General features: G+C 38.0%; 1 protein-coding gene across 2 annotated transcripts in view; it reads right to left on the bottom strand.

Moving 5' to 3' along the window:
* Positions 1-1,289: 1,289 nt before the first annotated feature.
* CACNB4 (calcium voltage-gated channel auxiliary subunit beta 4) overlaps positions 1,290-26,915 on the bottom strand; it is an 83,258-nt gene continuing 57,632 nt past the window's right edge. The window contains exons 5-14 of one of the 2 annotated variants that reach the window (XR_011601656.1): positions 25,584-25,660; positions 24,414-24,433; positions 24,242-24,322; positions 21,565-21,623; positions 12,820-12,929; positions 11,564-11,715; positions 9,537-9,632; positions 4,794-4,979; positions 3,599-3,664; positions 2,137-2,223 (exon numbers count right to left, since the gene is read on the bottom strand). Coding sequence is in view for 1 of the 2 variants with exons in the window: in XM_070957003.1 (XP_070813104.1) it covers positions 1,963-2,223; positions 4,794-4,979; positions 9,537-9,632; positions 11,564-11,715; positions 12,820-12,929; positions 21,565-21,623; positions 24,242-24,322; positions 24,414-24,433; positions 25,584-25,660 (1,042 nt within the window). In the remaining variant the exon portion in view is untranslated. Of the gene's footprint in view, positions 2,224-3,598; positions 3,665-4,793; positions 4,980-9,536; positions 9,633-11,563; positions 11,716-12,819; positions 12,930-21,564; positions 21,624-24,241; positions 24,323-24,413; positions 24,434-25,583; positions 25,661-26,915 lie in introns of both variants that reach the window. The other variant, XM_070957003.1, reaches the window with a different exon arrangement.

The raw sequence follows: 26,915 nt of genomic DNA, 5'->3' as shown, positions 1-26,915 counted from the left end.
TCCACCCACTCTGAAGACAATCTTGAGATGTGGAGTATATGTGATGCTATCTTTTCTGATATTTCTAGACCTGACATTCCCTTACTGACCTAGGAGCTCCAAAACATCTCCTTGATGATACATTTATGAAGTTCCGGCATGCCAGAGTTTACCCGTCCTTTTCATACATACAAAGGGCTTTAATGTGCTCAGGGCTGCTTTTTCACTCTAGGGAGGAAGGAGAAGCAGGAAGTCCAGGGACTGCAGCACATTTGAGATCAGGATCTGGGCGAAAGGCCAACATAGCATAATTATCACGGTATATTACTTTTGATTGAAAAAATTATGGATGTTTGGTGGATATAACTTTCAGACTAAGAAAACAGTACACCTCATTCTATGACACGATAAAGAGAACAGGCCATCATGGTTCAAAATTCGCATGCCAAATAAGCACCCAAGACTTTGGGGATGCCTTATCATAATACTGCTTCTCTAGTGCTTTGGCTGGATGAAATCTCTTTCTTGACTATAAAGCAGTGTGAACAATGTCACATTAATCTTTTCCTGTGAAACACCTTCAACTTTTAATACATTTAATGCACAGGATAAAATCCGAATATAAACACCTCCTTTTAACTCTTTGCAAAGCCTTTTTTTTTTTTGACAAACCAGGACACTAGATGGATAGGATCCTTGTGCCTGATATTGATTCTTCATTAAGGCTTAGCTTTACCAGCCCCAAAAGAGTAATGGTTGTTTTCATCCTTCTGCTAATCATCTACCGTAGCTGAGCCAGACTTTCCTTGTTTGGGCAAAGCCAAAAGCTCTAATCCCATCTTCAGTGCTAAGGTACAAGGAACATGAGATAAGCTATCCCTTTTCTAGTTCTCCCTAGGAGAAACTATGGATAGATCTTTTAAACATTCTGGGTATGCCATCACACACTTGGAACATGCAGACAACCCTTCATGCGTAAAACTATACACACCAAGAGCACTGTTCACACCTTCCAGGTTCATTGAGTGAAACTCCATTTCATCTGTGCTACAGAACGTGCATTCATTTCCACCATGTTTTTTTTAAAACATGCCTGTCTTCACCTCTAGTTTATTTCAAGTTGCTGAAATAGTTTCATATGATCTAGCAAATGCAAAAAATATCAATGCGATACAGGTTTGCTGCAATATATAAGCCCGGGAGGGGAAAAAAATCTACTGATGTTTAAAATGGAAAGGCTTCGAGCTTTTCCATTCATTCATTATTTTTGGCACAGTTGAGTGTTTACATTTGGTAGTCTGAAATAAATACATTAATATTATTTATTCTAACTGTATCTATAGCTATATATAAATTCACCTTCCAGTAAACAAGTACTGGAGATTTTTTAAAATATCTTTTTTTGCTTATAATGATTTTGTAATTTACGTTCTCTTCATTTTATTTCACTTTTTTTTTTCCACTGACTGCAACATGCTCAAGTTGACTTTCCAGTCAATTTCACCCAAATTCCAACAGGAATTGGTTTATAAATTGGTTCCAACTGGAACTGGTCATTTGGAATTTCCGTAACAGGAAATTATCATATGTGCGCTTCAACAGGTATTCTACGTTACAAATTGATGTGTCTAATTATTTCTAATGGAGAGAAAAGATAACAGTTTGAAATGAAACATTACATGGGAAAGAAAACACATCTAAGTGTCTGAGCAAACTCATTTCTTTCTAAATGGAAAGGGCATTATCTATATCAGTGTTTCTCTACCTCGACAACTTTTAAGATGAGTGGACTTCGCCTCCTGGAATTCTTTCCTTAAATTCTTAAATTTGCTGAGGTTGAGAAACATTGATTTATCCTCTTTTGCCCTTCTAGAGCACGAAATGACAGCAGCCTGTAAGCATCAAGATGCTTTGTTTGGCCTAGCTATGTTACAACAGCAGGTGGCCAACCAATGAGTACCATTCGCCCCCAGGTCCGTCAATTCAAAGCCTCTGTCGGGAATCATGGCTATATCCTCCAGGAGACCCCCGGTTTCTTTGAGGTTTGTATGAGTCTTGATACGAATCAGAGTACTCTTCTTCCACCAGAGGGTAGTGATCTCGGCTGTGTTGGGAACTGGAAGACAAGCGGTTCCTGCTCTTCCGAGCCCTTTCATTGTGGTAGTTTTCATCCGAGGTCATTAGACTTCGTCGTTCGATTGGAGAATTCTCGGTAGAATGGTTGCTATGCCTCAGACGTTGGCTCTATAAATAGCAAAGCAGTCAAACATTAAAAAGGGGGGGGGGGCTAGATGCCACAAGTTTGTGTCACTCTTCTGAATTTGTTGCAAGTTTGTCCTGAAATCGTTGATTTAACATATAATTGGCTGCTATTTAATATATTTAGGCTCACCATCTGTTTTCAAAAGCTGAGGAAAGAAAACAGCAGAATGTGGTGCTTTGATTTAATTTAAAATACTTGGCAATGAGAACAGAAAAATCAGATCTCAGGTATACTGCCTGGTGAAAAATGTAAAAGCCATCTTTTAAAACTTCAAAATAAGGCCCACCATGAACAAGTTCTTAAAATAGGCTTCTGTTGATGTTCTAAATTCATCTGCTTTTCATTCCGTGCTTTATAGAAGATCTGAAATTTTCCACTGCTCCGCTCCTGCTATGTATTACTTAACTTACCTTCACCTACAATTTTTGCTCTCTCTATACTGGATAAATTCATATTTACATTTCTTAGTAGTGGATTATGAAGTAACTTCCTTATCTCCAAATTCTTCAAATCAAAGGTATAATCCTTGAGTGAGGGCTAATACTGCAATATATCACTATTTTCTTTCTGTTTGCTGACAATTCTAGAATTAAGTAGGTGACACAGATAGGCAAAGCAATCTTGTCTCTTACTAACATCTGAAGTAACTACAATGGCTAGTACCAGCTCATAGATAAGCTGCAGCCACTGTAGGCGTGTTTAGTATGATTTGCAAACTGGCCCAAAGGCTAGATGGTATGAAACAGCCTTTGTAAATCAACTAGGATCTAAAATTCATTCCTTGGGAAAACAGATTAACAGTGAATGGAACTGGGGTAGGTGTGGGGATTGTGCTAAAGCTATCTAAATGAGTTTGCTTTGTCCACCTCATTTGCCCTTGCTTAGGAGCAAAGTTCAAGAGAAGGGGCTGGCCAACACAAACAAGATGGAAAACGAAAAGTTTCACAGTTAAAAACAAGCATGTTTCCACAGAACTCAAATTGTTGCTCGCACAGTCAACCACTCACTAAGCAGAAACAATGCTATGTGTAGAACCTGGCCTTAAAATATTACACATAAATTCAAAAGTTAAATGCCTTCTTCTGCATCCATGCAGTGACAGAAAAAAACAGAGCACTTAGATAGTGAACAAGTATATTAAAAGCCATCAATTTGACTAGCAGATTGAGTTTGGGGGATTTGCTTAATCCTCCAACTGGACATACAGACTATGGGAAGTGTAACACGTAGTAAAAGCCACACACATTGTGCTGAGTTGTTTAGCGACACTGGCCTCCGTGCATTCTCTGTGCACTTACAAACATAGACAACTTGAACTGATAAGACATTTTCCCCCCAACTTAGTAAAACACGTACTTCTGATTAAGGACTATTTACATGCCACGTTTGAAGTGTCAAAGGCCCGCCGTTTTTGAGCTATCCCTGTGGAAAAAAATGTTCAGAATCTTTTTATAATTGGAATAATATTTTATTAATCATTTTTTTAAAAAATCAGAACAGATGAACCAATTTTTCTGAACTGTTACCTCAAAGAAGAAATGAGGCAAACTACACTAGAGGCAGGGCATTAGCATCATATTAATACACAACTTTTGTGAGTTGATCAACCTGGAGAAAATACTGAAACTAATCTATTTGGAACAACTGTAACAATTGGTGGCACCGTAACATATCTGACATGCTTATCTTTTTAAGAATTTCTTGTGCAGCAGGTTTTTTCATGATAAAAAGGGAGGATCTGGTTATGTTCCATCATCCCCTTTGATTTACGTACAATAATCTTAACGTTATTCATATTCTATTTGTATCCGAACAAAATTTTCCAGAATTAAAGATCAACCAAAGAAGCTATGGTTTATTTTTCTTGGCTAATAAAATCAGTTAATCCAATGCCAATAGTGCATTACCTGTTGACTGTGGCATTATAATAACATAGAAGGAGTTGTAGATTGATCACTAAATATTTATATCACTTGTTCACTCCACTTTTCAAAAGACACATCCAGTCGAGATTCATTATATATTGAGACGCTAAATAGTGTTACAATCATTGCATACAGATCTGGAAATATATCTCCCCCCCACAAATCCAGTGGAGCCAGTATATCATACAAAAGGAATTTACATACCTGCCACATCTGATTGTATTTTGCTAATACTTGCTAGTGAATTAATTAAGTGATGTTCACTGACAGGCATATTTTCACCCTACTAATTGTATTCCAATGGAACAAACCCATAGAACGCATTCGAAAGCACTGTGAGGCTCACATGAATTTCAAACTACAGGAGAATTCCCATATTTTTTTCAATTATCAACTGCTTTATACCAATTAATGGAAGTAACCTCATCTTTAATGGAAAATGGGGCAGAGTCACTTACTTCAATTGGGCAGCTACAGAAATTAAACAAACAAACAAATAAAACCACTGCATGTTTAAATCTCTAGGCACGCTGGTTTCGGAATATAGGTGTCTTCTTATGAGCCATTTAGCTCCGATACAGGATACGTAAGGGCACACCACCAATGACAAACTCATGGGTTCATACCTGTAATCCAGAGATCGCAGTAGGGTAAGGGGATAGTGCAGTGGAGCCTAGGTTTCTTCCAAGCAAAGGTGTCATAGGTGTGCCACTGGTAGTGTGTGTAGCACGCCAGTAGGCCTCAAGGTATTCTGCCAAGTGTTCACAAGCATCTTCAAGTTGGTTTTCATCCAGAATAACATCAAACATTTCCTGTTCAGAAAATAAGCATTATATTACGTTATTATCAAACACAAACTAAGAATGATTGGTGATTTTAAAAAACTCTTGATCTCAAATATGAGTTAGACTTATGTAGCAAGATGGTTAACCTTAATTCGCAACCAAATCCAAACCTAACCCTACACTTCTTACTGCAGCCTCATACTGGTAGTCTTCAATTAATGACTGCTCATTCAGTGACTGTTTAAAGTTACGTTATTGCTGAAAAAAGAAATCTTGAACTTGTGGCCATTACAGTATTTCCCCAGTCATATGATCAGGATTCAAGCACTTGGCAACCAATGCACATTTATAATAATCACAGTGTCCTGCAGTTGTGTTATTGCCATTTGCAACCTTGACAAACAAAGTAAATGGGAAAGCTAGCAGGAAGTCATGTGATGTTACACCTAAGGACAGCACGCAATTAGATTCATGACCGCAGTTTGAACAGATGTCATAACTTAGTCATGGCCATGTGAGTTTAGGCAATTCTATGTTTTATATAATACATACACATAGGAATGCATAGTGCAATACATGAATGCAATCCAAAAATAATGCCCATCAGTCGTGATGCTTCAAAAATGGTTACAAGCAAGCATTGCTGGAAGTATTCCTTCAGAGGAATCCATGCACAGTTATAAGTTTATGTTTGGCTTTGCTCCATACATGGTGAAATCTATGCAATATTTATTTATTTTTAAAAATGTATCGTACATGCAATTTGTTTTGCATACATAACAATGAACACTAAAAAAACACAATTTGAGTTCTCATCTTAACAGACAAAACAGCCTTACGGAATCTCCTCTCCCCAGAAGTGAGATTAGCTTCCCCTCTTAACAGTATGTAAGTACATCTGTACATAGCAAGCTCTACATCAAGAGCTTGCTATGTTCTCAGGCCTGAGGGTTCAAGGGGAACAGAGAGACTTTGAAAGGGAGACTATTGCGGCTAACATCATTCCTCTCTTGTTTCATGTGGGATTTTTTGGGAGTTAGTTTTTAATAATGATTTTTTAATGCATTTATTTGTTTCCTTTTTTAATGCTGCTCAGTCACTGTCTTGTGAGATGGGTGTCTGTACAAATATGATAAGAGCTATGGTGGCACAATGGTTAGAATGCAGTATTGCAGGCTAACTCTGCCAACACACCAGGAGTTCGAAGATCCTCAAAGTTGACTCAGCCTTCCATCCTTCCGAAATTTGTAAAATGAGGACCCAGATTGTTGGGGGCAATATGCTGACTTTGTAAACCGCTTAGAGAGGACTGTAAAGCACTATGAAGCGGTATACCTATAAGTCTAAGTCCTATTGCTATTGCTATAATATTCAAGTGCATTTCTATTATTGGTATAAGGCAGGGGTGTCAAACTCGTGATATCACATCATCACGTGATGTATCACGACTTTTCCCTTTGCTAAAATGGGGGTAGGCGTGGTCAGCGCGTGATGCATCTCGCCCACGGGCTATGATTTTGACACCCCTGATACAAGGCAACAGATTCTAGCACCATACTAATACAGAAAGCTTTTACCCAGTTCTCATCTGTTGGCGTAACATTTGAGGATTCAGGACCTTTAAAGGGGGCAGAGACAGCTCCTGTTTTTAGTATTTCCTATGTTTGGGTAGCGTGCAGTCTCAAAAATGCAGGTAAGAAGGAGTTTTGTTTTCCTCTCCTTTTGGGTTCTGAGTTTTCTGTTCTTTTTCCTAGAACAATCTCAGGGTTTGGAAGTCCAGGGTAGCAGACCACTTTTCTATCCTTTCTTAAAGCAACAGTCCAAATAACTATATGTTGTTCTCTGAAAGAAAGCAGCTTAGATTCAAGAATAAAACATCTTCTGCCACAGCAGGGCTGTTTCAAACCTAACTGGAAATTATTCTATGGAATAATTTTCCAATTTCTTTTGGATTAGCCTCCTATGCCAGATTCTTTAATTCACCTGGAATCTTGTAGTTTAATACAGCTTTCCTCCTCTGTTGTTCTCCATACCTCTGCGGACTGCAACTCCTACAATTCCTGACCTAAATCTTTCGCTAACAGCAAACTATGAAAGCTTGTAGTCTCCAAACATGTGGAGATTACCAAATTATGGAAGACTGCTATAACTTTATCCTTGATATACTGTCACATTTCTCAGATAGAAGTCTTCCATGTGCACGTGAGTGAGAATTTGACACAGCCAAATTAATAGTTAATCTTCCAGTAACAACTTAGAACTCTGAAAGAAAATGTTTGCAATGGAAACGAGTTTTGTAATAGCTGTTTCAGAATAACAGCTAATATCTTTTACACTGTGCAAGATAAAAGAATGAGGACATTTAGAGTACAGTATAACAAAAATGTTATGTTGTTTTTAAAAACTCTTTCTTTACACAGCTCCTACATCAGGACATTCTGTGTAACAAATGCTGATGCTTACAGCATTTGCATAATAAGAGCTGATCTTAGCATCAGCATATACTGCCACTATGAAAAATTCATAAGGATTTGGAGCTGATAAAGGATTCTTAATTATTAATATTCTACTTCAGAATCTAGGTTTACAATACAATGTAAATTAAAGAAGTTAAAACACTTGCTGTATGTTAAAATGTTTTCTCTGTTCATAAATATACCCAAACTTGCCAGATATACAGAAAGAAATTTGGTGTATAATGTACTGTAGATAGATAGATTCAAAACCAATATTCTCAATGGATCTTGTATATGTAAAGGAAACGATGCGTCAATTAATAACTAAAGGTAGTTCTTGACTTATGACCACAATAGTGACTAGAACATCCATCACTAAGGAATAAGGTCTTTAAATAAGTTGCCCCCGATTTTATGACCCTTGCCGAAGTCATTATGTAAAGCACATGCGTGTTAAACAAATCCGGTTTCCCCCACTGAATTTTCTTGTTGGAAGCCCCCTGGAAAGATTGCAAATGGTGATCACATGACCCCAGGATGCTGCAACTGTTGTAAATTATTGTTGTCACATGATCTTCAATTTTGATCATGTGACTGTGAGGACACTGTGACAATCTTGAGTGCGAGGATCGGTTGTCACGTAAATTTTTTTAGTGTTACTGTGACGTTGAACAATCGTTAAATGAACAATATGTACTGTTTTAATATGGAAAGGGTGAAATCAGTGAACAAGTAGTATCAACTGGGAAAGTCAGTATAGGAGATAAATTTCTTTAAAAACTCTCTAAAGATTGACTGTTGGTTTCAGCAGTTGCCAAAGATTTTAGATATGAGCTCCTGAACAATGTCAGCCTTCAATCCTGTTGTAAATAAAACTACAAGAAAGACAAAAATGTGGATGCTCATTGTTTCCATGGACACCTTGTCGCTCACACATCTGCTGTTTTTTTTTCAAAATACATGTATATGTATGTTTCTTATTGTTATGTTATTATTTATTAAATTTTTGTGCCACCCATCTCCCCTACAAAGTGGTTTATGAGTTATAAAACATTAAAACTACACAGATTAAAATATTATTAAAAACTGTACAGGTAGTCCTTGACTTAAAACAGTTTGCTTAGTAACCACAGTCACAACAGCACAGAAAAAAGTGATTTATGACCATTTTTCACACTTATGACCGTTGCAGCATCCCCACAGTCACATGTTTTACATTCAGATGCTTGACAACTGACTCACATTTATGATGGTTACAGGGTCCCGGGGTCACGTGATCACTTTTTCAACTTTCTGACAAACAAAGTCAATGGGGAAACCAGATTCATTTAAGACCCTTTTACTAATTTAACAACTGCAGTGATTCACTTAACAACTATGGCAAGAAAAATTGTAAAATGAGGCAAAACTTACTTAACAAATTTCTCACTTAGCAACAGAAATTTTGGACTCAATTGTGGTCGTAAATTGAGGACTACCTGCACTAAAACCCAAACTAAGACAGCTATATTTATGAGTAAAGCAACCTTACTTTTCATTTGTCTCTTTCTCCCTGCATTGGTACTTCAGATGTTTTCATAACATTTGAATAGTTTCGTGGATGTTCACCAAATCACACAATATAATAAGAAACAGAGTTACCGCTTTCTGTCTTCAGTTTAGTTCCTAATAATATTGTTTGAACATCAGGCACTTGGCTTGCCTTGGCTTGCCTTTCATTAGAAGAAATACAGAAATCATGGAAAATTACTTAGTAAGGAAAATGTAATGCACTGGACCTCACAGAGGGCTTCCGTTTTCCTAGTGCACATTTCTCTGGTGTTGTGGGTGGAAAGTTAGTGGGCTGCTAAAGAAAAGAACAGTAAGTGCAGTTGCTACTATAATCCTACACATCACAGCAGGCCCTGGCCGTGATTTTTGGCTGTACATAGAAAGAGGAGACCTTCTTTGTCGAGACTTGTGACCTATTTTTGAACACATTTAGGATTTGATCAGCTGTCCGTTATAGCACTCTTCTCCTGAAAATAAATGTATTGGGAAATAAAGCAGTACTACATTAATACAAAAGATTCTGCTATCTCTATGTTTATTATTTATATAATTTTTAAAAATGCAGTCCTGAACTTACTGGCGGACACTGTGCAAGCTTATCGGCTGCAACCAGCTGGACATTTAAATGTTTGCTCTGCGACTTTCCTCTTGATTTGATGAGTCGCTGTAAAACCTGAAAAGACAATGCAAAAGCAACAGTGAGGCTGTTTCACGGCTGTCAAACATTTTTTTGTGTGTGACACGATACTTTGCATTTTACGCTTCACGTATTAAACTCGAAAGCTTGTTGTATCTCTATATAAGTTTGTCCTCCTTTGGTAGAATTCTCAATGTTGTTGCTGGATCTATGTACATTAGGGTCAACTTAAGTCTGGGTAAATCCTACACCAGGGGAATGGATCCTCTTGAAACATGGTGTCTATTGCTAGTGGATTCCAAATCCTGCCACTACCGTTTTGCTCATGGTGGCGTGCGTGCTACCGGTTTGCTCGTAGTGGCATGTGCAGAAGCGCCCGGTTCGCCTAATACGGGGTGAACCGGTAGCATCCCACCACTGGTGTCTACATAAATCACTGGCTGAACTCTTATCTAGGCCTGGACTAGTATTTCTTAGCATTTATTTTAAGAACAACCACCAGATGCTTTGCAAAATGCCAAAATAAAATAATTTTATCCATATGATTTGACCTCTACACTTGAATGGGATCAAAGGAAAAGCAGAGAAGAATAAAATGGTATCAACAGGATGATTTCAGGCATATTTCACCAAAGAAAGGAGTCTGCATTGAAAGTTGAAGAAAAACAAATAGTTGAATGAGTAGTAAAGTACACTGTCTTAAGACCAGAAGGCAAGATAGTGAAAAATAAGATCTTCTTTGGGAAAAAAAAAATAATCCAATGTCACAGCATTCTCCATCACAGACCAGAATATTTCCTGAATATCATTTATGGTGGTTTCTAATCAAAGGTATATCTTCTCCACTTTTACTAAGTCAGTATAAATCAGTCAAGTTCCAAGTATTTCTCAAATTTATAAGAGCCTTGATAGTACAGGGGTTTAGTGCACCCTGTTATTAACACAGCTGCCTGCAATTTCTGCTGGTTCGAATCTCTCCAAGGCTCAAGGTTGACTCAGCCTTCCATCCTTTCTAAGGTAGGTGAAATGAGGACCCAGTTTGTGGGGGCAATAAGATGACTTTGTATAAAATATACAAAAGAATGAAGGCTATTGTTTAACACATTGTAAGCCGCCCTGAGTCTCCGGAGAAGGGCGGCATATAAATCAAATTTAAAAAAAAATAAATCTATTTTTAGAGGCACATTACTTGTGCCCTTTCATGATTTGGTGTAAATGTTGTTCAAGGGCTACTAATTTCTTTCCATTCTTTCTCTGCAACCTAATAATTACTCATAGATTTTCTTTTCTTTATATCAAGGGTGTCAAACTTGCGATGACACATTGTCGTCATGTGACATATCGCAACTTTTTTTCCCCTTCGCTAAACCGGGGGTTGGCGTGGCCAGCATGTGACGCATCCAGCCCGCAGGCCACGAGTTTCACATCCCTGCTCTATATACTCATGCTCATGTGATCAAAATTCAGATGCTTGGCAACTGGTTCATAGTTATGACCTTTGCTGTATCCTAAGATCATGTGATCACCTTTTGCAACCTTCTGACAAGCAAAGTCAATGAGGAAGCCAGATTCACTTAACAACCAGGCTACTCACTTATTAACTGCTGTGATTCATGTAACAACTGTGGCAAAAAAAAAAAGTCATAAAATGGGGCAAAACTCAGCAAATTAACAACAGAAATTTTGGGCTCAATTGTGGTCATAAGTCAAGGACTACCTGTACTGTTCACTTGATATAACTTCCAATTTAATACATGGTGAAACATAATACATTTTACAAATGTTCAGCTATTCTGGGATAGTGTCCACTGAAGAGTGAAATTATATCTAAGGACAACTTAAAGCTACATTACCTCAATCATGGGCTAGAGATCACATGCAGGTAACATGTCATACACACAGCAAAGAAAAATATTTCTACAAGGACAGATATGAATGGAGAAAGGCCAAGAGACAAAGAGGCTAACCTTTGGAGATGACACTTTAACATGGACAATAATTGGAGCTAACGATGTCTTAATAAGTTGTGCAGGGTGGTTAATTGTGTCTGCATCTAGAACAACCAATTGCAAGGATCGTGCCAGTTCAAAAATTCGTTCAATCTCACTCTGTACTTCCGCTGAAAAATGAAAGACCCAGAAAACATGAGTAACATATTTTGGAACAAATCAAAGTACTTATGTTTACACATAGATACCATTTTAGCTGGACTTGTAATTTCTGATATTCAAGCTTTCAATCGCATCGCTAATTCTAAGTAAAATAAGACACTGCATTCTTTGAAAAGTTCAAAGTTGTATGGAGAGAGAATGAAGCTTGATTCTTGTAGGATCAAGCTTCATTCTCTCTCCATACAACTTTGAACTTCATATACTGTATTTGTATATATGTATTGTATCTCTGTGGAGAAGATCCATCTAATATAGAGATGTGCCTTCTAATCATTGTGTATTTAGCATCAATAATGCAAAACTGAACTATGAAAGAAAACAAATAATAAACTACCATTATAGGATGGATGGTAAAAAAAGAAAAGGTTTTAGCATCTACATGCTTTACTCTGTATCAAAACATTATGTCTCCCAATAGTTTCATGTGGGGAGTGGGGCAACCTTGATACTGGAGGTCCAGGGTCTTCAGCTCTTCTCTCCCATTATCCCCAATTGAAATTGCTTGCTTAAGAAAGAGCAGAACTACTGTAATAAAGTGCTCTCAATTCTCAACCCACATAGTGACACAAAAGAATACCATGATTGATGACACTAAAGCCCACTAAGAGATCTAGTAGACCAAAGGCTATTTCTCTCTCCCCACTAGGTCATCCACAAGAGTTGTTAATGTGGTTTCCATCCCATGTTCAGGGCTAAAACTGTTGCCCAACAATATAAACAATCTGATTTTTCCAGAATCCTTGGTAATGTTGATCTTCCTCTGAAAGGGAAAGTCAGGGACAGGACAGTATTTGCTCAAAATTGCTGGGTCCAAGGAAAGCCTCCTGAGGACTTGAAGGAGTTAAGGGCAGTATCTTCTGCTTCCAAAATGAAGCACTGACCACTGTCTTGTCCTTGTCTCCTCTCTTGGCAAGGATCAGAGCATGGCAATTCCATGTTTTTGTAACAGAAGATAATACTTCTCCCCTCCTCCACAAAATTGGGGGGGGGGAGGAAATAGCCATCACCATGCAAAACTATCACAATCTATTTCTGGAAAAAAATAAACTTACCTAAACTGGACCTGGTATTTGACCGTTCAATTATTGCCCTTTTGCTTGGATTATTTAAAACAGATCTCTTGGCAAGAGAAATGTCAGCTGTCACTCTAGTTATTGATATCCTACCAAAAAACAGGACAGAACAAAATGATTTAAATGCAAGTTGTTTGTGAAAAAATGTTAAACTGCCTTTTACAACACAACATTCTAAAAGAAGCACTATACTGTATGATCAGGGAGGCAAATAATTCTGCTGAAAAGCAAAGCTATTTCGTTTACCAAAAACATTTTATGAAAAAGCCAACAGAATACTACCGATAGACCCTATCATCATCCATGCTAACAAACATAAAGCAAAACAAAGCAAAGTACATACCATTATTGTTCACTGTTTCTGTATACAATTTAATTTAATTTCAAAATACAATATGGATATTTACTTTATTAGAATTATTGTAGAAAGGGACTTCCGGGTGGGGAAAATGAGAAATGATGTGCCTCAGAGGTGAAATCCAGCAGGTTCTGACAGTTTCTGGAGAACCGGTAGCGGAAATTTTGAGCAGTTCGGAGAACCAGCAAATACCACCTCTGGCTGGCCCCAGAGTGGGGTGAGAATGGGGATTTTGCAGTATCCTTTCCCTGCCATGCCCACCAAGCCACACCCACAGAACCGGTAATAAAAAGATTTGGATTTCACCACTGATGTGCCTACAAACTGTGGAGACAATGCTGAGGTGAAGATTAGTGATTTGGGGGTAAGCCTGAAGCAGTGGAGTTTCTCTGGATAAGGAGAAACCAGGAGATGGCCCATGTGCATTCTGGAAGGCAGTTCCTTGTGAGGAGATCTGCAGAACTTTGCAGGGCTCCTCATAAGTATGATCACTGAGAGCCAAGGAAGAAACATCAGGCTCACAACCTCAGCAGAGCCTATTTAAAGATGTTGGGTTCCCTCAAATCCCCACTTTCTAAAACACATTTGAAATATAATCTTTTTAAAAAGCTACAGAGATCTTGTGAGCAGAAAATCATAAGGACCTGGTGAGGGTTCCTTTCACCAAGATTAAAGATTAAAACTAAATCAAGACAAACGAGGATTTAAAAATAATAAAAAGCAAAAAGCTGCCTAAAAATTTAAAGCAGGAAGGTTTAAAATGAACGAAGAGGGCAGTTCAGTTTGGAATTACTTACTTTTAAGTACGGTTGAAATAATTAAATAAATTATGCATAGTTCCATGGGAAAAAGGATGGTTTAGATTTGCCAAAGAACACAGTTTTGTTAAGCAAAGAGATAAGATGAAAGATTATCTAACTATAAAACTACAGAGTGCTAAATGGGTCCAAAGAGTTGAGGATATAGCGAAAGGGGAAAAAATAAGGAAGAGTGCATGGAGGAAAAATGTGTAAACAAAGAAGAAAAAATGAATTACAAAATTGAAGACTCTGTACTGAAGATGAATGGGGAGATTGAACAAAAGATGAATAAAAAATGAAGACTCTCCAGTGCAAATACGGTAAGTCAGAAACATTAAAACAAGAGATTAAAAAAGTTTTTGACAATATGATACTATTTGATTCAAAAGTGAAACAATTCTGTTTGTGATTGACAGCAATTACAGGACAATCTAGTGAAGATATGAAAGAGAAGGTTGATGAAGCCTTAAAAAAATTTCAATATGGAAGTGGATGCAAAAGTGAATCGATATAACAAAATGAAAAGTCAAGAAATGCACTAAGAAATAACAACTGTTATAAATCAGTGCTATCCTGCCTTCGTAAGAAGGGAACTGACATCAACTTCAAAGCTGGAGAGATTTTATTTAAAGAGACCTACTAAGAATGAAGGAATTAGTCCAATAAAATGTACATTTAGGCATATGTTCAATTTGGCAAAACACTCTTCTTTAAAGCAGAAAAGGTGAAAAAATCTGGCCTAAGAGAAATTCAAATCTCCTTCTTTTATGCTGAACAGACAAGGCTGATCTTTATGGGTTATGGTGCTCCTCAGTTTTTTTCACGTGTGATACAAAAATACAGTCTGCAGATGATTTATTCATAGCAACCCTTGACTTGCCATTGACAGTTACCATGGTTTCCTATAGGAAAACAATGATGCCCAGTTTTCATATTTAAATGCTGCACCAAACGACATCTGTCAGCAGGAATGACGAAATGCTTGCTCTGTACTTAATATAAACGTTTCCTTCTCATAACCAAGCAACAAGCTTTATGGTAAGTAAGATAATTTAGAGCTCCAGGCAAAGTGAAAATATTAATGAGTACCATCACTTAAACTAACATTCAGTGATATGATGCATTTAACTGCTGAAACATCCAATGGAGCTCCTATTTAACTAGGATCACCTTAAAGGGCTTGCTCACATCCTCTTAGTTGTAGGCATAAACAAATGAAAGAAGGTTCAATACTATAGTGTATGCAAAAATATTCATATTTCTATTTTCTTTGCTAGGTGAGAGGCAATTGCAAATGCAATTTATTTAGCCATCTAATTTAATACAACAGCACTCAATCAATATGTCGTTTTATCCTTAAAAAAGGTAAGAGCAGTTCGATTCACATGGAAAATTTGGTGCTTAAGCAATTGTGCTGAACCAAACTTAAACAACCACTTTATTTTTAAATGGAGGTATGAGACCTATTATAAAATGTAGTTCAGCAGTAGTTTCAAGGCCGAAAATCTGCCCATCCCTGACTTAGCTGATGTGTGAACCAGGCCAAAACCTCATCTGCTTTTTTAAATTCGGAGACTTTTAATTATATATTTTCCTGTATTTTAAAAAGGGGGGTTATGTGGATAACATATCTCTTCCTGGTGTATCTGCATCTGCTTTTTATAAGGCAACTATCAATTAAATGGGATCAGGGAAATTCATACATTCTTTTTCCTTTTAGCCAGGCAAATTAAAATGATAAATGCCCATGTTTGGTCACTTTAAAAAAAAATGAAATAATGCTTGTGTAAGAAGCATTAACACAATAAATAATAATACTGTTTGTATACGAATCAGGTAGATAAAGATGATAATTTGAGCATCCAGCTTTGGAGATACCCAGTATGTTTTGGGGGGTTTTGTTTTTTGTTTTTTGTTTTTTATAGGTAGTCCTTGACTTACAACAGTTCATTTAGTGACCGTTTGATGTTACAATGGCACTGAAAAAGTGACTTATGATCATTGCAGCATCCAGATGGATCACATGACCAAAAATCATGGCTTGGCAACTGGTTCATATTTATGACAGTTGCTATGACCTGGGGTCATGTGATCACCTTTTGTGACCTTCTGACAAGCAAAGTCAATGGGGAAGCGGAATTCATTTAACAACTGTATTACTAAGTTAACAACTGCAGTGACTCACTTAACAATTGTGGCAAGTTATGTCGTAAAATCACTTAACTACCATCTTGCTTAACAACAGAAACTTTGTGCTCAATTTTTGCCATAAATCAAGGACTACCTGTACTGTTAATTGTAATCCTTTCCTGTATCCAGTCAAGAGTGCAATTGTATTTTCTACGCAGTAGTTCCTATTAAATGAAACACAGTCCACATTATCCAAAACTGACAAATGCCTGTAAATTCCCATCCTTGGTTTATCTACTGCTGTACAGCTTGGCCCAGGAATGTAATTGTAAGCCCTAACTTGCCACTCTGAGGCTTCAAAGCTGCTCTTGGATAAATGATATATGAACGTATTTGGCTCTGTTTTTCTTTCCTCCATGTTCTTTAGTTGGTGCTCCTCAACTGCATGTGATGTGTGTGTCTATGGCATATATCAGGGATCCCTAACCCCCAGGCTGTGGTCCACTGCCCAGTCTTGAGCCTTTCAGAACCAGGCCGCAGAGAAAGTGGTGGGTTTCAAAAATTTTTACTACTAGTTCTGTGGGCGTGGCTTGGTGGGCATGGCAGGGGAAGGATACTGTAAAATCTCCATTCCCTCCCCAATCCAGCTACTGAAGGTTACTGAAAAATCCCCATTTCCTCCCAATCAGCTGGGATTTGGGAGGCAGAGAATAGATGGGGGCGGGGCCAGTCAGAATTTTTACTACCAGTTCTCTGAACTACTCAACATTTCCGCTACCAGTTCTCCAGAACTGGTCAGAACCTGCTGAAACCCACCTCTGCGCAGAGGTGGTAGGCGAGCATGCGCACTCGTACATCCCCACTTCTGCAAGCAGTGAGGCAAACGTGTGCTTCATTTGTGTGAACAGCTGATGCAATTGCTTGCCGCTCGTGCAAATGGAACTGTGCGTGTGCTTGAATGCCCCTCACTTGGAACCATCCCCTCTCACCTCCCCCTCCACTGGTCCGCAAAGCCAGAAAGGTTTTGGAACTCTGACGTTTATGTACACACACGCACACACAGAGAATATCTATACTAATGTAATTCCAAAGTGTTTTTCATCTACATCAAAAAAAAACACTATGTCCTTTTAAAGTGGCATGAGTCCAAAGTAAATACTCCATCACATAATGTTCTGAGATGGCAATAAATTGTTTCATGCTAGCTCTTGAAATAAAATACTGCTTAAGTAGCCTAAAATGGAAGAATCTACCAGCAACTACCAGCTGCTTTGAGAATTTTTAATTCTTACCCAGCAGATTACCAGCTGATGCCAACAACAGAACCTGTGAAGCTAACATTTGGTACCACAAATCACCTTCAGAGTTAGAACAGTTAGAAACTTGCATATTCACTTTAAATCTGAGAGATAACACCTGAGCTTCCAATTGGCCTAACTTTTCCATCTTTCCTCCCTCGTTTATTTCGGGAAAGCCATTTCAGTATTTGAACAAATACTGAAGAAAAGGCATCATATGCTCTAAGGATCTTGGCAGTAGCAGGCGGAATGGGACTTTTCGGCTTGATCCCTTCTCTTTGCCTGTTTCGCCTCGAGGTTTTTGCCTCTGGGTTATTAGCCATGAACTTTTCTCCTCAGCTGGCCCTCCGCCAATCTTTCGCCACGGCACAACGGCCACGGCCACTCCCTCCCAGGCGCTTCGCCATAGCCCATACACAGAAGGAGATTTCATCCTAGGTTTTTTGACACCTGGGACAGTTAGGGCCCAACAAATCAGCTAGAGGGGGAAGGAAGGAAGGAACAGCCTTAGTGAAATGGGAGGGAGAAGGAGAGGGAGACTTCCAACTCTGGCTTTTTTTTCGAGAGGAGGAAAAACCCTTTTCAGGTCAGTTATCCAAATCGATAACTAATGATAATGAATAATTTACGGCCTTGATTCCCACTCCCAAAAAGGGGGGGAGATGTTGGCAAACATCCCATTCAAGATTTAGAAAGGAAGAAAAGGAAATTGTAAAAGCGCTCTGTTCCCATCCCTGCCTGTTCCCCCAGTTCAAAGGGAAGCACTCCTGGGTTTTTTTATTTTTTTGCAAGGGGAAGAGTTAGTTGCAATTAATTTCTTAACCAAAAGCAATAAATCTTAAGGATATCAGCAACAAGGTTACAGTCATAGTCATAAGTGGGAGGAGATGATTGATAGGAACAATGAGAAGATTAATAGTAATGCAGACTTAGTCACTAGTTTGACAGTGTTACCTCAGAGTGTAAAATGGCCAGTATAATCCTTATATTTATGAGGCTTTAAGGTTTGCCCTGTCATTTCTACCATCCCTTGCATCTTTCTCCCTTTTAGCTTCCCAACTTGGATTAAATGAGTTCCAAAAAGTAGGCATGGCGGCCTGGACTGGCCTCGGTCACAATCTCACCAAATAATCTGATTGATTTGTATTCTAGCCTAACGGGCAAAAAACAAAGACACAGGAGATGAATAGTACAGCCAATGTAATGGGGATGGAGCGGAAGAAAAAATAATACAATCCTTTTACAATCCTTTTCCTGATATATATTACTGTAGTCTCATACAGCCCTTTTCTATATAGATTTCAATTAGATCTCAGTAATCCTTGCAACAGTCTTGAAAAATATTTCAGTATTATTATTGCTTCTGCATCAGAGAAAAGATATCACAGAATCATTCCATGAGGTAAAGGCCAAGATGAATTTCCGGAAAATAGGTAAAATACAGTTGTTGTTGTTGTTGTTGTTGTTGTTGTTGTTGTTGTTGTTGTTGTTGTTGTTGTTGTTTTTGGCTAAGCAGTCTATATTTCTGAAATGTATATCTTGCAAGGATTTTTTTAAAAACAAAAATGTAATTAAATCTCTTCATAAACTCAAACTTATTTTGTGTCATCGTTTCAGATTAAGAAAATGTCACAGAAATATTTAAGCAGTAAATTAAGAAGATCAACTGAAAAAACAGTTTCAAAATTCAGAAATGCTGTCACCAGATTTATAGGTGCTATTAAAATATACTTGAGATAGACAGAAGATGGATGGGAGCAAACATGATGCAAGAAGATGTCTTAAAATCCTGAATTCTAGTAGGAGAGCTCATATCATGTTTTCAGATTTAGTGGTCCCACAATAGCTTTGGGACACAAATCACTAGATGCAACTTGGCTATGATGTATGCGAATAAGACGCCACTCACGGCAGAGCTAGTCCTTTGAGATTTACTTTGGATTCTCATGCAATGTAAGAAAGTTGTATTTCCAGAGAGTATAAATTTTCATATTCATAATAAGAACGTAGTGACTTTTTAGCAGCAAGAAATTGGGAGGAGATTTACTTATCTACATAGTATCCCAAAATGTTAGGTTCGTACTACCTGTCCATCTATAAGTATCCTGACCTCTTTTGATAGCCATTCTTTTCATAATGAATCAGTCTGTGTTTCTGTGGGATACAGCATTTCTACACTACTAGCATTTCTACTCTCCAATCCCTCCTCATATCTTCAGATCCAGACTCCTAAGACCTTACTAATTGCTGTTAGCTGCCATAATTTTTTAAAATGTATCATGGTGCTGGTATAAAACAGCTTCTTAACTTGAAATATGTGTGTATAGGAGCATGCATATGCATGAACATATCTAATATGCATAAGCATCTGCAACAAACCAAGATTAGGTCAAAAGGAGCCTGGATAGCTCAACAGACAGAAGCACTGTAATTTAACACCAGCTGTCTGCAATTAAAAAAGTAAGATCGAATCTCGCCAGGCTCAAGGTTGACTCAGCCTTCCATCCTTTCTAAGGTAGGTAAATTGAGGACCCAGTTTGTGGGGGCAATAAGCTGACTTTGTATAAATATACAAAAGTATGAAGGCTATTGCTTAACGCACTGTAAGCCGCCCTGAGTCTCCGGAGAAGGGCGGCATATAAATCAAATTAAAAAAAAAAAAAAAGGGCATAGTGCAAGAAATGATGCCATGACATAGGTGCCACTCTTAAGTATTTGCAACCTGATGCCTGAAGTTTGTATCATAAACTCATAGTGTACATTTCATCACTGCTCACATATGATCAATCATGTGCAGATTGGGAGTTGGGACCTGTCAATTCATTGTGCTCTTAACCTGATCTTGAAAAGGGTAGATTTTCTCATGGACACCACTGCCTTTTTCTGATTTCTTAGTCTCGTCTATAGCCCTGTGGTTTTTGGTGGACTTCTCCTATCCCAATATTAATCAAGCCCAATGCTGCTTAGTTTCAAAACCCAGACTTCGTTGTTCACAAAGACCCCTTCATCCAAAGACAGCTTCAGCTATTAAAATCTAATGGGAGATACAGTATATATCTTTCCTCCAGAGGGCGATGTTTTCCTATTCCATCCAACTCAATAGTAAGGATTACCTAAGGAGCCGGAACAGTGAGCAATCTAAAATGAATGCTTAGAGGAGAGAAAAGCTTGAGAAATCCTAAAGCTGCAATCTGAAGAAGTTAATTAAGCCTGGATCTGAAATTATTAAACATGCAAATAACCTTCCTTAGATGAAGAACAAGCAAGACTTAGTTTCAGATTAATAGAACTAGGCAACCAGTCATGGATTCATCAGAGACTAAGTTCTGTGAAAAAGCTAGACTAATAAGAGCGAATATTTTTGTCAAAAAAAAACCTGGACAATTTTATCGGGCTCACATAAGTGACAGAACCACAGTATGATGAAGCATGATTAAGCCAAAGAAATTAAAAATTTCCAAACTTTAAACTACTTCCATTTTTTACTTTCTTATTCCCATAAATGTTTGTCCTACCTTTTAATTCCTATAATTCCTAGGAATTTGGGTCAACTTCAGTTCTCAGTCCTTTGATAATGAATTAGGTGGCAACATTTGTTTGAGCCAGATTTTGTATTTTCTTTCTTTTTTTTTTTAGAGGAAACAACAGAGTTTTATCTAACTTTACTGAACAGAAAGCTCAAAAGTCAAGTTTTAAAATATTCATTTCAGCGGAAAACATTTTGTTAAAATTCGATACATATTTTACAAGTTGAATCCATACAGACAGAAATAAGTACACTGAGTTTAGTTCTGCAAGAGAACTAGGCATAAGATGGCAGATGCGCTTATTAACTTGAACAATCATATTTTATTTACTTTGGGTATTTATACTACATCCTAAAATATCTAATCAGTTAGTCCTATTAAGTATATATAATATAATGATTACAGAAAGAAATAGTATAAAAACACTTTAAATAAATAAAATAAATAAATGGATATATGTGCTTTCATGCACTTATGCTTCTATACATAATGCTATGGCAGCCGAAATCAATTACAGAGTATAATGATACCCTTGACTGAGACATCCATCTAGAAACCTTCTAGGGAGAACCATGAATACAAAACGGGGAGAAAAGAACACTACCGCTCACCTCCCATCGAACCTGTGCTTCAGGAAGTCAAACAGGGCTTTCTGCATCATGTCTGTCACCTTGCAGAGATCAAAAAAATTGAAGTAATAAGATCAACAACAGAGAAAAAGAAGTCCCAAGTCAAAGAAGAAAGTGGAAAAGTAAGGCATCGCAGATACTCTTAAGTTCTATACACCGATTATGGTGCTTTTAGCGAGTTAGCTCTCCTTCAACTGACATTTTCTAGGTAGACAGAAAGAACTAAATATTCTGCAGCAGATCCTGGAAGTTTTCTGACATGCCTCGGCACTTGCAAGTGAGAGAACACAAAATATCACAAATTGCTCTGCTTTTTATACACAACTACTCTCTGGGCTTTCCAGAATATGTTGGCAATCCTCGGTTCCAGTTTATGCCTGCCAGAAACTGTCAGAAATGATTCCTCTTTGCTGGCTCATGCTGCAGGTTGTTCTCTGACTGAGATCTAAACTATAGAGTTAGAAGGGGAAAATAAAGCCAAATCTTACTTAACTTAAATGCTTAAATGCACCCTTACAGGATAGAAGGGCAGGATAAAAATGAAAGAAATCATCAACTCTGCTAAATTTGATAAGAAGTATCTTTATTGACAGCTACCCAAAGTTTATCTTGTTCCTTTTGCAGGATGCATTTTTCTGTTCTCCAAATCCCCAAGAAATTGAGAGCATTTTATTTTTCTACTGAAATATTTAGGCACTAAGTCTTAATATGTGAAATCACCATCATGGCTGGATTTGCACACCCAACTGAACCATCATCAAACAAACCACATGGTTTAGTATTATGCATTAATCCAGCTATTATGTCTGGACTTAACCAACCCGTATTTAAGATTAATTATGATTTAGCAAAACAGACCAACTTTAATCCATGTTTCATGATCCCATCTTATATCCATAAACCAGGAATAGGTAAGTGTGTGTGTGTGTGTGTAAAAATAATTTTGGGTAGGGGAAATGTTCAGGTGCTCACATCACTAATAGGTGAGATCAGAGCTAGTAGTGAACATAACCAAAATTTATTTCTTCTCTTTCTAAAATTCTTCTAAAAGAGCCTTGATAGTACAGTGGTTTATGCACCCTCTTATTAACACAGCTGCCTGCAATTTACTGCTGGTTCGAATCTCTCCAAGGCTCAAGGTTGACTCAGCCTTCCATCCTTTCTAAGGTAGGTGAAATGAGGACCCAGCTTGTGGGGGCAATAAGCTGACTTTGTATAAAAATATACAAAAGTATGAAGGCTATTGCTTAACGCATTGTAAGCCGCCCTGAGTCTCCAGAGAAGGGCGGCATATAAATCAATTTTTTAAAAAAAATTGCTTTTCTTTCCCTTTCTCTCTCATCCCAATGCAAACATAAATGTAACCCAGACAGTTATGCAAAAGTAACCAAGATGCATCAATCATGGAGGCACATCCATCAGACTGTGTGTGTGTATGTGTATGTGTGTGTGTGTAAATCATGGTTTAGCAGTAGATCCAAAACAGACCAGTCTGCACAGAAGAAAGGAAAGAGAAAGAGACAGCTACCACAGTGGATAGGTTCAATTACAAAACACTTCATCCAAAAGTGCATTCTGTCCCCCTAGATCAGGAGTGGGAAACTATGATCTTTTTATGACTTGTGGACTTCAACTCCCAGAATTCCTGAGCCAGCCAACAAGTCATAAAGGGGCCATAATTCCCCACCTCTGCCCTAGAAGTTTTTCAATCACCATCCAACTTCCTTTGTTTTTCCTGGGTAAATGGACACACTGTAAACAAAATATGGGGTTGTAGTCTCCTACTATTTTTTTTACACCTATCGGACCCATTGCAAAGTCACTGGAAACAAAGATGATTATAGAGGCTGATGCTATGCTATACAGCAAACCAGCTCCTTTTAAGTTTTTGTTTAAAATTAAAGATAACACTCTAGACATGAAACTGTAGACTGGAAGCAAGGGACCTGGGGGGCACCATGGGAGATATCTTTTGTGCACTTAAACAAACATTTTAAAATTTCCAAGTGAGCAAAGCTTAAATCCTTCCTCTTACGCACCATCTGTCGTGCATATGTTTTGTTTCTGTTTTAAGACAAACAAAAAGTCATATGAAAGATTGATGTCCATTTTATCTAAGAAAGTATGTATCTTCCTTAACAGTAGGTTTTTTTTTAAAGGAAGGAATATGTTGCAGCTCTGGCAAAGCCATCTATTTCTCAAGACAGTTCCCTTTTCTCTGCAAATCTTGGTTTATTCATTTCATGGATATTAGACTACTTTATCTGATTCAGGTTTACCCAGTAATAAACCTTTGTTAAGGAATTCACAGAGTAACCCTTGAGTAGCAAGGGTGTGCACATGAAAGCGATTGAGAGTAGTTACGAATAAACACAGTCAATACACAGATACACTGAGTTGTGTTTACTTTCAGGAAATAGTAAGGCAAAGAGGCTTTGCCCAAACTGGGCACTGCAGATGTGTGTGCCTGAAGTTTCACAGCTGGCTTGATAATATTTGCATTAAATTCAAATATATTTGTATAGTTATCAGATGAGGGAAAACATAAGACAACCTTAGTTGCTATAATCTGATCCCACTCCGATCACACAAAATGGTCAAACAATTTGATACAGTTTAAAAGAAGTCTGGTATGTCAGTTATTAACAGGCGCACTTACTTCATAGCCTTTTAAAGAAGGGCCAACAAGCACAACAGGTCTCATGGATGGGACAACATCATAAGGAGGCACATGTTCTGTCTGAAAAAAAATATGTTAAGTAAACATCACCTCTTTGCAAGAGTACAGTAAGAAATTTTTAGTGGGCTTTAGGGAGCGCTTGTGTACTTACCACTTTTTGTTTTTGTTTTGCTGAAAGATAAGAAAAAAAAGATGATTTTGTTTAATTGCTGCATAGCAGCCATACAAACATGAATTCATTTGCGAAATAATTTGGTGTGGGGAGACATCTAAGTTGAAACTCCTGTGTCTTTCTGCTGCTGCTTGAGAAATGAATCAGTCTCTGTCTTCAGCTACTCCTTCCTTCCACAGGAATGTGACTACCACTTCAGGATATCTGCCTTGTTCCTCACTTCCCATCAATTGTTCAGAAAGTTGCACCTTTAGTATATATCCATTTCCACTTTTATGGCTGAGAATGGCAATTTTAGATTATTATCCTTATCACTTAGCAAGGCTGAAGAGGTTGAGGTTGGGTATAATAATGGCATCTGAATGGATGCGACTGGAATTCTCCGAGGCTTAGCATACCTATTTCCTTTCATTTCCTACCAAATTATCGACTACAATTCATCAATATGCCATATTTCAGTGATGTAAAGTCCGGGATCTCTGGGAAGCCATTCAAGAGAGAAATTAAGGGGTGTATAAGCCATTTGTTCACCCTTCATTTATATCCTAATAGTTTCTCTCCCCTCAGTAATCCAGCTCTTGAAAGCCTTTGACAACAGGTGCTTATCAGGGACCATTGTCCCCGAGACTGAAACCTCAGTAATTGACATGTCTGAAAAACATGTGCAATTGGTGGCACCCACACAAAGAAAATTGATAGATGCTCCATGCTGCCACAGGTCCCTTTCTCTTGCTCTTTCCCAGAATAAGAATACATTAGACATATTTCAAATTACTGCCTTGTGCTCCACCTAAGGCACACAACTAAAAAGTATGTTGAGTAAAGTGCAAAGACGGTAACAGCCTCACATGCGTGCAGACATCATACTGAGATTTTCAGAATCAGAACATTTTGATATCAAATCTTTAATGGGGAGGGACTAGTTTTATTCTTAAGAGACAAAACAGTAGGGTCTATTTGAAAATCCTTCACAGACACTGTACAATTATTCTGAGGGCCAGTCTACACGAATGCGGTTTTTTTTTGTCCATCTAAGAGGCACGCATGACTCTCATCAGCACAAAGCAGATCCGCATTAGAACTATATGTAGGACCTCCCAAATCAAAATTATTTGGAATTTATTTCCTCTGAAAATTTTGAAAGCTTACCAGTGGTAGTGGGTGTAGCTCGAAACGTACCAGACACCATTTCTCCAAGGCTTGAAGATGAATTTCCACTTGACTTTCTATATTATAAAGAACCCCATTAAATATTTGGATCACTGTGAGAATGTTGCACAACAGGACTTTGGTACTATTTACATGTGCCTGAAGGTTACATAGGCCTACAATGTTTCCTTCCATCCTTAATTTCAGGTTGAGCTGGGTAATTAGTCAGTTCCAAGTAATTGGCAATTACTTGGAACTGACTAAGTGAAAGGTTGTGAGATTTGAGATTATGCACTAAAGCAACTGCCGTTATGTTCAAGGAGGCCTCTGAGAGTTATACTTAGAAGAGCTATGGAAAAAAAAACCACCTGGATTTTGAACTTGATTTTGAACAGAACTTGATTTTGTTGGTGGAAGTAATTCATTTCATTTGGCTCCGATGACTCAGATTCAGATGCCCTTGCAAGTGGTGGGAATTATGGCCGTTGCAGTGCCCCATGGTCATATGATTGTTATTTGCATGCTTCACAATGACCATCTCACTTAACAATTGAATTGCCAGTCACAATTGTGTTCCTTATGTGCCATTAATATCATTTGTACTACTTGTACTATAAGAATTGTCAGTGGCACATGGTGGATAATGCTTAAACCTGTCATTAATGTCATCTGTGATATCTGACAAGTTAAAATAATGGGCTGTATGCAAAATGAAATGAAATGAAATATCTTGTATTTCCTATAAGGGGAAGCAGTACAATCTATAAAAATCGGGCAGACTGATGATATATTTTCTTACAGAGTAATCATATTCCCATCTAGGATTATGTGCCATTAAATTGAGTAGGATATTTCCTACGTATACAAATTAAAACTGACAATTGGTTTTAGTCTAATAATAAACTTCTATTGTAACAAATGAATGCAACTAAGGATTTCTGTAAATTTCTGACTCGGTTTTGGGCAGACACCGGTGTGCACATGCATCACCTCTCCTGTAGGAGCTGCATTGGCTGCCAATTTGCTTCTGGGTGCAATTCAAGGTGCTGGTTGTTACCTTTAAAGCCCTTCATGGCTTGGGACCAGGTTACGTGAGAGACCATCTCCTGCTGGTCACATCTACCCGACCCATTAGAACGGGGAAGCAGGGAATGCTGCAGGTCCCATCCCTGAGGGAAATACACCTGGTGGGACCCAGAAGAAGGGCCTTCTCCATGGTGGCTCCTTCTCTCTGGAACATCATTCCCCCAGAGATTAGAACGGCCCCCACCCTAATTCTCTTCTGGAGGGTGCTGAAGACCTGGTTCTGCCAGTGGGCCAGGGGAACCCAGA

This window comes from Pituophis catenifer, unplaced genomic scaffold (assembly GCF_029215685.1).
Source record: "Pituophis catenifer annectens isolate HBS135680 unplaced genomic scaffold, rPitCat1.0.hap2 SCAF_1, whole genome shotgun sequence".
Classification (NCBI taxonomy): Eukaryota; Metazoa; Chordata; class Lepidosauria; order Squamata; family Colubridae; genus Pituophis; species Pituophis catenifer.
This window is presented reverse-complemented; position numbering and strand designations above follow the sequence as displayed.